The sequence below is a fragment of the Arachis duranensis genome, chromosome 9, assembly GCF_000817695.3.
Source record: "Arachis duranensis cultivar V14167 chromosome 9, aradu.V14167.gnm2.J7QH, whole genome shotgun sequence".
Classification (NCBI taxonomy): Eukaryota; Viridiplantae; Streptophyta; class Magnoliopsida; order Fabales; family Fabaceae; genus Arachis; species Arachis duranensis.
The window spans coordinates 106387603-106404994 of NC_029780.3; the positions used below are offsets into that span (position 1 = coordinate 106387603).

At 34.6% G+C, this 17392-nt stretch overlaps 2 protein-coding genes across 2 annotated transcripts; both read right to left on the minus strand.

Moving 5' to 3' along the window:
- Positions 1-5786: 5786 nt before the first annotated feature.
- Positions 5787-7255, minus strand: LOC110275761 (uncharacterized). The gene is made up of 3 exons (XM_021132005.1): positions 6840-7255; positions 6572-6704; positions 5787-6299 (listed from the first exon to the last, which is right to left on the minus strand). Exons 1-3 carry the CDS (start codon positions 7253-7255, stop codon positions 5787-5789), a joined length of 1062 nt encoding a protein of 353 aa, XP_020987664.1.
- Positions 7256-15444: 8189 nt separating this feature from the next.
- LOC107466721 (lectin ConGF) lies at positions 15445-16630 on the minus strand. Its single transcript, XM_016085728.3, has one exon. It carries the CDS (start codon positions 16551-16553, stop codon positions 15675-15677), a length of 879 nt encoding a protein of 292 aa, XP_015941214.1. The 5' UTR covers positions 16554-16630; the 3' UTR covers positions 15445-15674.
- Between the last annotated feature and the right edge of the window lie 762 nt (positions 16631-17392).

Genomic DNA, 17392 nt, shown 5'->3' on the forward strand with positions numbered 1-17392 from the left:
TTTACATTTTCTATTCCTCGTCATAATATTTCCTACTTCTGCATCAAAATACTCCTTTTGAATTGCTATTTACATTTCAGTGATACAAATGCTTTAACCCAAATTAGTAAATACAAAGAGCCGATGTCAAGCTATGAATTATATAACAGGGAAATGCAGAGCAGGTTAGATTACTGGAGCATCAAGCCAGCAACAATAAGAATCAAAATAAAATTCTCTGAGTTCATCAAAATTCATAAGTCTTTATTTTATTACAGGGAATATACACCTTCAAAGGGCATTCTATTATGTACAATTCTTACCCAGAAGAAAAAAAGTTTACAGTGAAATGAAACTCCTCCATTATTGGCATGTTTCAGCGACAAGTTGACTACAATTAATGAGAATTTTTTTTCATCGGGTAAAATAAATTTGAAATTCGGCATATGAGAACGGAAAAACGAATTTTACTCCATTACTTACTATGTTGATTGTTGCTTACCAGGCTGGGACAAGCGAGCTTAACTCAATTTTGCCAGGGATGAAAGCTACTTTCTGTAGTAATAATACAAATTTCATTCATAATAAGAACACATACTGTAATCACATTTTAACATCACCCATTTTATTGAAAGAAAGAAGGATGGTTACCGGACCAGAGAGGATGGGCCAAAATGCGGAGACACCTGAGCGGCCGGCAGCTTCTAGAGACCCAGAATGCAACGCGAGTTGAGCAGTCCTCGTTGGAGCGCGAGATGTGAGAACTTCTATTGGCTGGGGGTGCCTTCGTTCAATGTATTCGAGTTAGGGCTGGGGTGTATAAGGATTGAGAAGCGGATGAAGTTACTGCCGTGGACGCTAGGGTATTTCATAAAAGGAGTTCTACTAATTTTGCGGGTGTTTGAATTTGTGAAAAACCCAAATCCCTAATTTTGCATTTTAAAGCAAAATTAATAATAATAACCGAAATGATTAGTAACAGGAGCTATCTGAAAAATAAAAAATATTAACGATGAAGCAAAATTGTTGGGTTGATATTCTAAATTTTATAATAATAATAATAATAATAATAATAATAATACAGTATAGGGGTTAGTAATAATAATAATAATAATATTTACCTATCAGCAGCTTTTTTCATTTTTTTCCTTTTACTTCAAATTTAATAATTAAATTTAGTTCTCCTTAGCTGTTTATTCCTTTAAAATTAGTAATTTATGTTTTGGGTCCAAAACAGATATTCAGACCATCCCTAAATATAGTTTATCTGATGTGAAGGACCGAAATTGAAATCGCAAGCTGGGAGTAGCACTAATCAAGTATAAATAAGCAGTTATATTCATTGTGTATCCATTGTTCCTCTCAAATAAAGACTTATATTGAGAATACATAATTCATTTCTGTATCTATTATTTTTTATTTTCGAAGTATCATCACCAGTATCTACTTAATTTTGCCTACATTTGACTCTTGTAATAAATATTAGCAATTTTTTTATTGGCATCTTTTGGATGTGCAGCTCATATTATGATCACGAACACTTCCTTCAACTCTATCAGTTTTGGAGTTGGTAAAAGTAGTTCCATTTCCATCAATTATGATAATCTTCAGAGTTAGAAGCACTTTATTAATATCGGGCAAAATGCAACTATGCTATTAGGAAGTGGCAGATTGCTTATTAAGCTCAAATTAACAACACTTACTCTTCTCAAACTTCATATTCTCATGATAAGGATTAAACACAAGACTAGCCATAGATTCAAATTTTTAAACACCGACGAATGTAATATGTATAAAAGTAGACTCGAGGGCCTCCAATGTGGCACGGAATAGTGATAAATCTAATTCATTAATTATTTACCTCAAAAAAATAACAACTGTACCAATCTTGACTAAATATCACATTCCCTAAGTTTTCCAATATGATAAACTTTCCAACAAGACAATCTCTAATAACAATCTGAGAAGTTATAAAGTCACGACAAAATCAATGAACAAGGTTTGGCTTTCCTAGATAACCTGAATTGAAATTCTTCAAATAAACTAAAGCACTGTTCTCAAGGATTCAAGTACCGTGTTGCCCACATAGCCAAGTGCCATGCATTCTTCTTTCCAGGAGACATTCTACTATAAGGATATTCATTCTCTTCTGACATTTTATTGAGATCATAGGACAGCATGAAACCATTTCGTCCGGCAGAATCGGCCTCATCAGAACCATCGGATGAGACAACGTTCTCTTTCTCCATTGAATCTAGAACCACCTCCCCTGGTTCTTCGGATGCCTCTTTGATCTTGGGTCGAGATAACCCTGAGAGTTGTGCATCGTATCCAAACACACCCAAAAAATGAAGAATTAGAGTGTGAATATAATCTTATTATACTAACATTGTATAGATCATGTCTTTCTTATTGTCCCATAGTCGTTCAAGGCCATGTTCTATGAGCTTGAATTCCTCCCATGATGCAATATCCAGTTCAACGACAAGAGTATTTTCATAGCATGCCTGCACAAAATACCAAAATTAATACTAATAATAAGAAGAAGAAGAAGGAAAGCACACAGAGAACAATTATCAACCAAAAAGATATTAGGATAACAAGATACTGCCCAAAGGTTTAAGATACTACTCAGAACTAACTACACAGTTTTAGAAGCCTTTAAGACCCAAGAACAATGCCATACCCTAAGGCTGGATTGAATATGTAATTCTAGGCAGCTATGAAGTAAGAGTCACTGCTTGTTATGTTGAATAACCAAAAGATAAATTACAATAAACTTTAATAACAAGAAAATGCACAACAAACACTTTAATCTCTTGGCTTGATTCAACATATAAGGACAGTCTCGCAGTCAGAACAAATCATGTATTGATCTTTCCTATAATCAATCCACTAATGCCCCTTAGCAAGGATATGTTAGTAATCTTTCACAATACTTTATGAATAAAAAAGTCACTATTTAACTGAATAATTGGGAGCTTTCTTGAGCCTGCTCACATCATGCCAATACAAGCAATTTAATTTGAGTAAATTTTAAAACCCACAGATTTGTAGAGGGTAGATACAAGCAGGCACCTTAGAGCAATTAAATTTCTTCTAGCAAGGGAAAATAGAGTTTATTGTGATCTACAAATACAATTAAATATCCATCCTCAATGGTGATTCGGCTTGTTTAATTCTTATCAATATGGGATGAACTTTTTGCACGTAAACATAGATAAATGATTCTATTGTAGCAATTTTACAAAACAAAGATTAGAATTTAGCTACATAGATAGAGAACTATTATATACATTAGATAAATACAAAAGTAAAATAGGAAGTTTTACCTTCACCTCATCAAGTATTTTCTGTGAGCACCACATTTTCGTACTTGTTATAAACTTAAACCCAAATTTAGCCCGCTACCTTCGGTCCCATTGAAGCAATTCCTAAAATTTTAACATAACCGCCTGAAATGGGTTTCATCAACAAATATGAAAAGGATTTTGAGAATTAAATTGGGCAGCAATAATCAAAACCTCATCATTGAAGTCGGCGCATGACCAATGGCTCGATAGAGGTGACTGTGTCCAGAGAAGGCATCCAGCCATGACTGTATACGAGACTCTTTAAACCACAACTGTTTTGCAAAGCATGTTGCGTGGTCTAACGAAGAGAATGGAGACGCCTCTATAATCTTCTCTACAAACCAACGGCTTCTGGTAATGAGAAAGAAGTCTCGGCTCTCCAATTTCCCTTATAGGCCACGGACATAGAAAGAATGAGCAGGGATAATAAAAAAATGTGATTGTAGGAAGTCTTATATGAGAGGTAACAGTTAAATAAAAGAGCTTTATATGAGAAACCAATCAAATAAAAGAGCTTTATATGAGAGGATAAGTTTTAAAAAATCAAAAATAACTCAATCAATTCAATCTATTATATAATGATATGACTAGAATACAATCCACTATCTATCATAGATATGATAGTAGTATATATGCATGAAATCCCATGAATATGAGCTACATCCATGACGGAGAAATGTATTTTAGGAATCGGCGGCCTCATCACAATCTTCAACCCCATCATTAGTGGATTCCTATAAAACCTCGTCTCTTGTCAACCGCATGCCTTCGACATCAAATTCAGGCAAGCTAGTCATACAGGATTGGGGGTCGACCTCACAATGTTCATAATCTTCGCCCATGTCAAACAAATCTCTTGACTTCACATGGACTACTACACTCCATCTGTTGTCCACCTCATCCTCCACGTAGAACACAAGATGCGCCTCAGATGCTAGGATGTACGGCTCATCGTCTTCTCGATCCCCCGTGTGAATCAGATTGGCAAAATTGACATAGGTGTGGCCTAAAACGTCTTGTCGTATGTCTCTGCCCGACATGGTGTCTGTCCAAAGACACTTGAACAAGACTATAGTGAATTGACCACTGTAATTTAGCTCGATGATGTCTACTAATCTCCCGTAATACGAGACACCACCAACGGCAACATTGACATCCCGTTTGCTTGCATAACTCCTAGTATCTGAAGTGACATAAATCCCGCTATTTTGTGTTTTCATCTCTTCCTCTCTCGAGATGGTTCTAAATTTAAATCCATTGATGTTGTAAGCTTGAAAGCGTCTGGCCTGAGCAAGGGGCCTACAGGCAAGCCACTGCAACTCGTTCGAATGACTGGTGCTTCCAAATGGGACCTAGAATTGAACCATTAGAGACAAGAAAGCATCAAAGGGTAGTCGGATCCTATGATATTAAGGATTACCTCATGCCTGAACCAGTTGGGGAATTCTCTGTGCACCACACTATCTATGTGAGACTGGGACATTATTTTATTTTGCAGTTTTCTCTGTGATGGCTCTGTACTCACTATGCATATAGAAAAATATGTTCATATTCAATACTATGAATACCATATTGGCTCAGTGCATAATTTTATAACTCAGTCCCGATACTTACTCCAAAAATTTCTCTACAGCAATACAACTGACCAGTACATGACGATGTGCTTGAAGGATTTCAGTTGCTGTCAAAGTAAAAATGAAGCAACCCCGACCGCCTTTCCAACTTCTGGGAACATGCTGGCAATCTCGCTCGGCAGGGCATCGCTCGGCCGATCGTCAACCTGTGTTGGTCGGTTGATTCTAGTCTCGACATTATCTAGATATCTTGAACAGAATATGAGAATCTCTTCGGACAAGTAGCCCTCTACAATAGATCCCTCCGATTGTGCCCTATTACGCACGTACTGCTTGAGACGACATAGGTACCTTCGATAACATAACATATAAAATACTAGATGACAGCTATCCTTATAAAACTGGTCGAGAAAGCTTAAGTAGATTTTTACCTCTCAATTGGGTACAACCACCGATAATGCAAAAGGCCACCGAGGCGTGCCTCCTTGACCAAATGCACCATTAGATGAACCATGACTATGAAGAAGGAAGGTGGAAATATCATCTCCATGTGGCATAGAGTATGGACCACACGATCCTAAAGGAGAGGAAGCTGATGAGGATCTATGAATTTGCTGCATATTAGTCGAAAAAAGGCTGATAACTGAGCCAAGACTGTGGACACTTGGGTGGGCAATATGTGTCTTAACGCAATTGGCAAGAGATGTTCCATTAGAATGTGGCAGTCATGACTCTTCAAGCCCGATAACTTGCGCTGTTTTAAATCAACACAATGAGAGATTTTGCTAGAGTACTCGTCTGGAAAGACCACATTCTTGATAGTCCTAAGAAAGACATTCTTCTGTGGATTTGATATGGTAAAGAATGCAGAGGGATACTTTTAACCTTCAAGTGGCCACATATCATGCTTGATTCCCATCAACTGGAGATCTTTTCGAGCTTTTAGGTGGTGTTTGGATTTACCACTTTCGTTCAACATGGTAAAGACAATGTTGTCGCACACATTCTTCTCTATGTGCATCACGTCAAGGTTGTGGCGTAATTCATTATTCTCCCAGTATGGGAGATCAAAGAATATACTACTCTTTTTCCAGGGAGACTCGTCTTGAAACACGATCTGATGTCCGCGCCTTTTTTTACCGCTTACCGCTTGCACCTTGCCATGTGAGACCAGCACACCCTCCAACTGTCTCAAGATATCCCTGCCAGTCATTTTGAAAGGTAGGGATCTATCCTCTACCTTTCCATCAAATCTACTCCAGTCCTGTCTATATCTGTGATCGTGATTCAAGAAGCGCCGATGACCCATGAAACACCATTTCTGACTGAAGGTGAGTCGCCTAGTCTCGGCGTCCAGATTGCACGTGGGGCAAGCTCTCCCGCCATACGTATTCTAGCCAGATAAATTCCCCAATCCAGAAAAATCGCTGATAGTCCACATCAACGCAGCATGTATCTTGAATGTTTTCTTCTCACTGGCTTCGTACGTATTAACACTGGCCCATAACTGCTTCAACACATCGATCATGGAGAGAATAAAGTTGGTTTATTTTATGCAAATCCATGGGGTAAGTTGTACAGAATAAGAATCAATGGCCATATTGAGTACTTTGAACTGAGGTTTCCATAAGGATTGAAGTCATCACTGGCCAGGGCTAAGCAAACACTACGCGGATTGTCAGAAAAGTCAGTATATCTCCTGTCAAATGCTTTCCAGGCCTCGCCATCCCTGGGATGCCTTAAAGAACCGTTAGAATTAGTTCCTCTCTTATGCCACAACATGTCTACAGCTGTCTTGCTAGACATAAATGATTGCTACAACCGTGGAATCAGAAGAAAGTTGCGGAGAATCTTTGCCGCCTGAGGTTTCCCATTCTTCTTGACGACGACATTGATCCTTACTAAAGAATTCTTTCAGGTCTTTTGCTTCCACCTGGATGCTCCACACTGTTTGCATCTAGACAGGTCTTGGTTGGAGCCCTGGTATAGCATGCAGTCATTTGGACATGCATATATCTTCTTGTACTCAATACCAAGCTTCCGTATGATCCTCTTGGCATCGTGCAAGGTCTTCAGAATCTTTGCATGCTGAAAGGCGTTCCCTAATAGCTCTAGAATCAAACAGAAAGTTTTGTCGCTCACTCTGCACATGCACTTTATATGGTACAGTCTCACCAAGAAAGACAGCTTCGAGAATCCTAAGCATCCTGGATATAGTTCCTGCTCGCCATCCTCAAGCAAGTCAAGTACGGCACGAGCCTTACGGCTAGGTTCGTCGGACAAGTACGGCAACCACTCCACACCATCTCCAACATGTTCATCCATCGAGTCTTCATCATCCCCTTGCATTTTCGGAAATTTGAATGCCTCGTGGACCATGTCACATATTTGATCACCTGAGTTACAAATGGGTTCTAATTCTTCTCTGCCGCTAGAGCTCTCATCTACGATCTTCTCACTGTGATGTAACCAAAAAGTATAGTTAGGGGGAAAGGGTTTCATCAGAAGATGATCGTATACATCCTCTCTAGTTTGGAAAAATTGGAACCCACACAAAGGACATGGACAATGTATCATCCCATCGAATGATGCATTGGCAAATGCAAAGTCAAGGAATTTATTCAGACCATCTCCATATTCTGCACTAGCTCATGGCTTTTTAATACAACCCTTATCAATATCGGCTTTAATAAAATAGCACAAACAAATGAATAAACAGTAAATAAAGACATGAATATAAAAAAATTGAGCCAAAATGGGCTGTGTTAGAAGAACCAATCACGGTTTATCACAATTATGAAATGGGAGACTAATATATGAGTTAAACTAAACAATTTAATACAAGCAAAACCATATAGGGAGCGACAGAATAACTCAAATTGCAAACAGAAATATTTTATTCTTGCATCCAGGATAACAAATAGCACACAAAAGGTATTGGGGAGGAGGCTTACTCATTGCAAAATTCTGTGCTTTCTAAAAAAATACCGGTAGAAAAAATTGCTGGTTCCAAGTCCAAAAAATGAAAAGATAAAGAAAAGTTTCCTTAAAAAAATGAGAAAGAAAGCAGGAATAAATGTTAGAATTAAAAAATAGCTATAACAAGAAATATAACTAAACAATCAAAATAGAATAGAATAGAATAGAATAGAATCTTCAAAATATCTTAAGAAACGAAAAAAAACAGGATTAAAAGTTAGATTAAGAAAACAATTAAATCAAAAAAACGTAACTAAACAATTATAACAGATAGGGAATAGAATCTTGAAATTATAGATATTTTATTTTAGATATACTTCTAAGAAAGTCGTATTATAGTTTCTATATCATGTCATCTACCGTATAAGTGCAAATAATTGGTCCACTGAAAAAGAGCATAAAAAATAGGAATAAAAAAGGCAGGGCTACGAGTGCAATATTTTCTTTACTTAGAAAAAATAAAGGAAAGACGAACAAGAAAATTTTAACTTTAAAATCTATATTCTGAGAAATAACAGAAAAAATGGCATGGCTATGAATGCATGAAACCAGACCTTGTTACAGATGGACATAGTAAATTGAATTATTGGGTTTCCTTATTTGGATTTGAGCCATGGAATGAAGATGCTTTAACAATAATAATTAAAGTAGTAACGATGAAGCATATAATTGAGTTCGGTGGAAATTTTGACTTCATTTGCAATGAAACAAAAAATTGTATTAACCAAAAAGGAATAAGAAAGAGAAAACTTTCTTCATGCAAAGAAATTGAAATCATTTAAATAAATATTGAATTAAATTAAACACGCAAAGTATATTATATACCTATTATTATTCATACTTGTAAAAACATTAACTTTCCTCTCTTCTGTACAACAATTTCTCTACTAATAATAAATACATAATCCAGTCAAGCTAGCTAGCTGCACGAATTAATTAAGTACTATTTTCTAATTTCACATAGTGGATAATACAAATGCAACTTCTATATTCTGTACCATTTTCTAACATGCATAAATGCTGCAAAACATGAAATAGGACTAGGTTCACAATATACAGAAAGTGTAATCAATGAGCTTTCACAAAATCAATGAATCAGACATAATAAACCAAATACTCTGATAATGCAGCCATCTCAGGAACTAAGCAGCAAGGAGAAATTAAAATTGTATAATGACATGTACAGGCTTCAAAGAGATTTAACTAAGCAAGCAGATTTAAAATTGTTCCATCAAAGGCATTTGGATGGATCAAAGTTATCAGATCAAAATTTTGTTGAAATAAAATTTAACCTTTTCTAGCAAAAATGGTTAAAAAAATACCAACGTGTAAAGCACAATTAACGGACCAGCAACACAACATATGAAAAATAAAAATACCAACATTGAATGGTCACTTGGAAGAGTCAATAACAAAGTCCTTGTTCTTGTAAAAAATGGCTTGATTAGATATGTATTCTCTATATACCCTTCATTATTTATCCTTAAAGCATTACTAGAATTTCAGTATTGTTAACTCCCACCCTTCCCATTTAACGTCCCTATCAAGTAATGTATATTATTATAAACTTGTGCTGATAACGAATCTAAAATCCAGGTCATCAACCCAATAATCCACAATATAATATATTATCAATTATCCAACAACACCAAATACCACCAGAATATTGATTATAACAGTTTGATACAACTGAAACTAATGTCAAGTTGTAGTGTTGAGTAGTAGCCAATGTTGTATATTGCTTATAAAACTTTAATAGTATTATAGTTTATATCAGTCTCAATTTTTTCTTATTATTTTCCTTTTCCTTACTACAGAATGATCAATTCTACTCCTAACAAAGGCTAAAGAGGAATAGTACAATAATAATAAATCAAGATCATCATATTCATATATAATAAGAAAGTTGAAAGAAAAATAACCTTGTTTGGAGTGTGCTCTAAAAGCTTCTCTACTGCAAATAATTTTGTAATTATTATCAACAGTGAAAACAAAAACACCCTTTGACAATTTTTATGCACAGTACTTAACAATCGACACCAAACGAAGTCGCTTCCTGCACCAGAACCGGGTTTGTTGAAGAGCTTCTACACACTGCCAGTTTCAGATAAATCTGCATTAAAACAATGCAATTTCAGTTCCCAAAACTCTCTATAGAGTGCTGTATAGTGGCTTTAAATTTCAAAGCTTAGTAGCAGAACATAGATGTTAGTAGCACACAAAGAGCATAGTGGAGATCAGCATTTTCTTTTATAATGTCCAAAATCCAAATGCATGTATCTTTTAATCCATAGTGTGCATTATTCTCACCTTGTAGTCCTATTAATCTGGTCTAGTTTAATTACGTTATCTTCCCTATGTATAAAACAAGTAACACTCTCAACACAAGTTTTCTTTATTTAGAAGAATTGAATCGAAACCTTGGTTAGGTGATCATCTCGAGAGATTTTAGCCTAGTGAATTATGGTATTGTTAGGGGCAACCGGGAATGTTTAAGGCTTGTTTAATGTTCATGACTCATCTGAGAAGGAAAATTAATTTAAAGGGTTAACTGGTAAACTTAAAAGTAGAGATCATGTGTAGAAGAGACCGAAAAAGAGTAAATGATGACAACCATTTGGCCTCTATTTATTAGGATTCATCCAAAAACTTGTAACTAGATTAGTCTAAGAGTCTTCACTTTAAAAGGAACATGCATGCGGAGGGGTTCAGTATGGGTTTAAAGAATAATCCTATTTTCTTTTAACTCGTACTAAAGCTTGCTTGATTCATTTCAACTCACATGATTGCCCTTCAAAGTCTACTAACTAAGGCCGGTTTAAGAGAGAAGGGAAAGATGGATGATCAATCATAAGAAAAATAGGAGGAACAAATAAAAAATGAATAGTCGATTGATAATCATAGTATCTTTAAAGATTAATTCAATTGAATGAGAACAACATGCTCTTTAGATCACTCGAACCAGTCAACCCTATTTTTCAACTCCACACTCATCACACTATGCAAAAAGTACTCAAGCTATTTATAGAATAAGAGAATGACTCAAGGGGAGAGATAGACGAGATTAATTCTCTACAATCTAGTCTCATTACTTAAGAGAAACAAAATAACAGAGCAATTTGTTCTTGCTGATCAAACACAGATGTACGTAAAGATAGAATTACAATCTGCTAATTAATTTAACTCAATTAGCTATCTAGCCAATCAACACTCACGTGTTCAATTGGTTAAAATTATGACAGAAGCAGAATAATGATAAGCCAGCTGAGCTTGCTCATATGGGACCAAGTCACATGAATCAAATTTCTAACCCTAAACAGCAGCAGTTAACTCCAATTAATAGAAGATATGGACAAATTCTTGTTCAAAATTCCGAACCAAGAGTGAAAACACAAAGGAAAGCTCAAAGTGTTAGAACTAACCAGTGACAGGGAGAGGCTGCGATAGCTCAGGATGGCGAACGGTGGAGAGTGGACTCAACAGTTTTGTGCACGACCAAGGTGATGGGAGAATTCGACGCCGGTGGGAGAAGCATGTATGGGAGCTATGCGACTTCACAACCCAAACAGAGGCATAGGATGTTGCAGATCTTAGGAATTTCGCACACCCTGGACGAGGGAGTATAGGTTTCTGGAACTGTGGATGAGGCAAAGGCTCGACAATGGCCAGAGGACGATGGATCGGCAGCAGTGGCGCAATGGAGCAGCAACGGCAGTGTTCGCGCGCTTCCAAGGACTCTTCGCGGGGTTCTGCAAAATTTTGGGAGGAATCAATTAGAATTTATAGGATAAATTAAAAAGGGGTAAAATAGAAATTGAGTTAATAAATCCCTACCTAGCGGCGTTTCACTAAGCAATCGCCGCTGTTGTGGCGGCACACGAAGAGATCCTTCTTCCGCACCCTTGCTTTGCGGTGGCAAGGTGAAACGCCACCAATTCTCTACCGCTATGCTCCGTTCCTAGTGTAGTGATTTGAATGGTATTTGGTGTTATTTTATAAAGAAATAATGATACCAAATTTTGAAAGAAATGAGTTCTTTTATTTTACCATTTCTTTTTTTTCCTCACGTTCAATCCTTTTAACAAGCGTCTTTTTTGTCTAATGGATAACTCACGGTATTCTGTGTCTCGTATTGGTTGTGGTATCAACAAATTTGGACTCATGAAAGTATATAATCATGAGTGCAAAAAGACACCCATTAATTGAATATTTTACTTCATTTTTGTTACTCTTTATTCCTTTAATTAGGAAGTTCATCACATGAGTAGTCCAATTCTTTCTTCGTGTATTTTCAGTATCAAGGATTACTGGCATGTGAACTGGTGAGACTTTGTTCCTGGTTGTTGGTAATAAGAAGTATGTTTGGTTGAAGAGAATGAATGTTCTCTTGAATTTTAGCTTATTTTCCTTCCATCCACACTCATTTTCAACAAAGATTTTGTCAAAGAAGACAATGAAAAGCCTTTGAAGCTATCAATAACTTTCTTTTGCTCCTCAGTGATATTTTTATTTATAATCTTTTCTGAAAAAATATTTCCTACAAAAACAAAATAGGTAAACAAAAATAACATTATCAAATAATAAAAACAACACAAGTTTATCATGAAAATAGATTACAGAAGCAAATTTTATCTGTTGCATTTAAGCCCAAGGCATCTCTTATCTTTACAGGGGTTATGGTGATTTTTCCATAACGTGTGATGAGGGTGTTTTCATATAATCGAAGGAATTAGCCAGTTTGTGTGTCACATTTAATGATGGAATATGGCTCAGAGTACCAAATCTCATTTCATCTACAATAACTTTCTTCTTTTTACTCATTTTTTCTAAAAACATCATCTATAATTTTTGTAGAGCACCACAAATCATGGGTTTTCTACAAAGTAATTGAAAATTATGTTATAAAATTTATTTATGCAACAAAAATAGAGTTATTTTGTTTAAAATATGCTTACATAATATTTTTGTGCCTTCTTAGTTATAATATTTTTTTCATTAATTTTTTTCTTTGTCATTTTGTCTATAAAGAATAAAAAAGATAAATCACACTAAATCTAACTCATAATAAAATCTAAAAATTACAAATGATGACACCAGAAAACTCATCAACATGGTTTAAATTACATAAGAAATAATACAACAACATAGAGACTTCAAATGCAATCCTATGATATGAAACACACTAAATATAACTCATAATAAAATCCAAAAATTACAGATTATCACATCAGAAAACTCATCAACATGGCTTAAATCATATAAAAAATAGTACAACTACATATAGACTCCAAATCAAAGCCTATATCAAAAATCACACTAAATCTAAATCAAAATGACAACAAAAATAAAAAATGATGACACGAGAAGACTCATCAACATGGCTTAAATCAAATAAGAAACATTATAACTATATAAAGATTTTAAATCTAAGTTTATGACAAGAATTATACTAAATCTAAATCAAAATGACACCGAAAATTAAAAATAATGACACGAGAAGACTCGTCAACATGACATAAATCACATAAGACACAATACAACTACATAGAGACTCTAAATTCAAGCCTATGACATAAATCACACTAAATGTAACACATAATAAAATCCAAAAATTGCAAATTATCACACCAGAAAACTCATCAACATGGCTTAAATCATATATGAAACAATACATAAAGACTCCAAATCCAAGATTATGTCAAAAATCACACTATTTATCTAAATTAAAATGACACTGAAAATTAGAAATGATGACACCAGTAGACTCGTCAACATGATTTAAATCACATAAGAAATAGTACAAGTATATAGAGACTCAAAATCTAAGCATATTACAAGAGTTACACTAAATCTAAATCACTGAAACTTGAAATAATGACACTAGAAGACTCATCAACATGGCTTAAATAACATAAAAAATACTACAACTACAGAGAAGCAGAAATGCACTATTTAAAATTAAGTTACCTTCAATAATACTTCGTCTTTTATATTTTAGAAATACACAAAGAGCTTCGCTCAGAGTTCTTTCATTCGGTGTTGTTGTTGATGATTTGAAACCTAGTACAGAGAAATTCGTTGAGAAATTTTTTTTGTTTGGTATTGTTTTTTATGATTCGACCTAGAGAGAGGTTGGTTGAAAATATTTTTAGAGTCATTTCAAGTTCAATGTTAAAATGAGGTTTTGAAACGGTCTTTCGTGTCAAAGAGTACGCATTGAAACATCGTGTGTGTGGAAAGTGAAAGCGTGTTCGCACGCACTAGATAATGAAACTGATTTTTGTTGGGATTAGACCAATTTAATTGAATTTGACGGTCAAAAAACTTATGTGTAACATTGCTATTTGTATATATAGTCAATTTTTGGTAAGTTTTAGAATTTAAATTTGGTCGTCAAATATAACTCTGAAGCATCAAATTTCTACTGTACATACTATACAAAACCGCAGTAACCAACGATAGAGATCTAAAATTATTTTTTTTCAACTTAGTGTCTATAATATTTATAATTTTGTAATACTATACTTATAAGCATTTTTGTAACTAAGTCTAACTAAGTCGGCACAAACTTAAGCTAGCAAAAAAAAAAGTGCATGCGTATGTCACTCTTCTTATTTTGCAGTTTTTAGCACATAAATTTTTGTTAGATAATACAAAAACTTATCGATATAACGCAGAAATTTTTGTATATGGCATAAAAAAATTTTAGCATAGTACAAATTTATTAATATAGCATAAAAATCTTTGTATACAGCACATATATTTTTGCATATAGCACTGAAATTTTTTAACATAACACAAATTTTGCTGTGAATTTTTAATGTTCTAGGCATGTAATCTTTAAAAAATTTATGTTCTTTGCACCAAAATTTATGTGCTATGCACCAAAATTTATGTTATGTGCAGTAATTATTTATGTGTTGTGTATATTTTATTAGTTGGGTGTATGGACATATGGTCTTTCCAAAATTTTTGTGCTGTGCACCAAAATTTTTGTGTTGCGCAACAATAATTTCTGTGATGTGCGTATTTTATTAGTTGCGTGTCAATATTCAGGAGATGTGGTCCTTCAAAATTTCTTTGCTGTGAATTAAAATTGATGTATTTTAATTTTCTGAATATATATAAAAGAACCAAAAAAAAGATAAGAAAGACGATGACAATGATGATAACAATAAGGAAGGAGGATAAAAAGAAAAAATAAGGAGAATAGAAAATCAAATAAAAGAAGAAGACAGCGACAATGACAACAATATTATTAAAAAAGAAACGTGCAGAAAAAGACATCAACAACAACCGCACATATAATAAGTGAAATTTGGTTAAAAATCACTTAACCGCCTAGCCTTTATTGTTTATAATTAAAAATTACTTAGTTACCTAGTTTTATTGTTTATATTATTCTTTTAGTAACAATTAATAAATATAAAATGAAATAATTTTAAGCTGATTGAAGCTTAAGTTTTGTTGTCTCTTAAAATAGTAATTTCACATGAGAAGATAAAGTAGGCAAAGGAAATGAGGAAAGAAATTGGAAAAGTATAAGAGACAACAAAAGGTTACATAATTAAGTAATTTATTTATAGAACATCATATGTAATAATCCAGAGCATGACGACACAAACTAAACATATATAGGCAACACAACCTTAATTAAACAACATACAGATATAGGCATGCATGCTCAATCATAAGAATAATGGACTGAGTTCTTAAGTGGTTGTCCTTATTGGAAGGTAGGTAGGTAGGCATGCATATATAGTGGATGGATCCAAATATTCAATTAAAATCACACAACAGTAGCAATATGGCCTTCAGGAGCATCGGTCACTAAGGTTGAACTGAAAGACCAAGATTGAAGGTTGTTGACTTGCGTATTTTCTCCCGTGGAGGCAGAGAACCCTACCTTCACCCACTCTGGAAGCACGCTTTTCAAGTCTATGTCATAAGACAATTCGATGCGGTCGTGGGTCCCATAAACACCAACAACCTTGAGCTTCTTGTCGACAGGATCATAGGTTATGCTCACTGATTCCACTCCTCCATTCTCCCAGTATGTCCACTCTGTGTACTTTGCCGAGATAATGGAGTTAACATCGATTCCGAAGTGCTTGTAATCTGGGTCTTTGTTCTCATGGTTCGTGTAGGTGTCGAACTCAACGGCAACAAATTTGTTGCTGGCCGCTGATGAGGCTTTGAAGCGAGCGGCGGTGGAGTTGCCGCCGCGAGTAACCGAGGTGCCAGCAACAAGGCCGAGGAATCTGCCGGAGGAGTCAGGAGGGAGGGTTGAGTCGTGTGGAGCGATGAAGAAGGCGATGCCATCGGCGGGAGAGTTCTGGTCGTAAGGGGCTTTAATGAAGAAGTTGAATGAGGTGGAAATGCTTGCCACCTCTCCAGTGATGGCGTCCCAGAGACGGATGGGGGCAGAGTACGAGGCTCTGCCCACGCTGTTATGTGCTGGGACACCAGCATCGTTCACCTCAGTAAGGTGTATGTCATTGTCTTTTGAGATCGTGGCATCGCCTTCGAGGACGATATCCAAGTCACCCGGCTCGAAACTTTCGAAGGTGAATGAGACCTCTTTTGAAGAGTTCACGGTGTGGATCATCATCACTAGGTGGATGGTTATGAAAGCAACAAGTGCAATGGGTTTCTTTGAGATAGCCATGGTGATGATTTGATAAATGATTACGAGTGTTTATTGTTCGGGGATGGAGTGTGTTGTGTGCTAATTAACATCTAAGGGGGGTATATATAGAGCGCCATGGATGCATGATAGCATTCGATGCCTACCATTGCCTCATATAATATAGAGTAATTGTTAGGTATTTTGAGAGAATATTTTTATTTTGATTAATTAATTATCTTGCACGTTTATTAAAGGACTATAAAAATTTTAATTTTTTTTAGTGTCACCGTTACCAGCGTGTGAAGAGAAGAAGTAGTTTAAACTTTGGAGGCCACTCGGATGACGCCTAAAACATCTTTTTTTTAAGATGTTTTTATATTGTATAAGTATAATTATTCGTGTCATACATATGATAAATTAAAATTATAATTTTAAATTATTTTTTAAAAATTAATTTAAATTATAATAATTTACTTAATAAAAAAAGTAACATATTATGTATTGTTTATTTTTTTAAAACATTTTTTAAAACATTTTTTTAAAGATGTTTTTATATTGTATTTTAATTAGTTTCTATATAATTTATTAAGTGTTCTTCATCACATATTATTAAATTTTTTAAAAAAAATTTTTTTCCAAAAATAATAAAAAATATTTAATTTGGACTAAAACAAAAAAGGTAATAGATTAACTATTAGATTTTTTTAAAAGATTTCTAAAAAAATAGTTTCTTTCATTTTAGTAAAATAACTATTTATTAAAGTAGACAAATTAATTATTTTCTTTTCATATACAATTTTTTAAGACATAAAAGTAATTAATTAGGACATTGGTTAAGATAATTAAAGTAACTATTTTATTAAATTTTTAATTTAAAA

What these genes read in the sequence shown, in the direction of transcription:
- LOC110275761 (XM_021132005.1), bottom strand. Translation starts at nt 7,255, where the DNA reads ATGCAAGGGGATGATGAAGACTCGATGGATGAACATGTTGGAGATGGT. An exon ending in AAACAGTGTGGAGCATCCAG is followed by an intron (nt 6,705 to 6,839) that starts GTGGAAGCAAAA and finishes ATTTATGTCTAG; the next exon opens with CAAGACAGCTGTAGACATGT. An exon ending in TTTCTGACAATCCGCGTAGT is followed by an intron (nt 6,300 to 6,571) that starts GTTTGCTTAGCC and finishes TTATCTGGCTAG; the next exon opens with AATACGTATGGCGGGAGAGC.
- LOC107466721 (XM_016085728.3), bottom strand. Translation starts at nt 16,553, where the DNA reads ATGGCTATCTCAAAGAAACCCATTGCACTTGTTGCTTTCATAACCATC.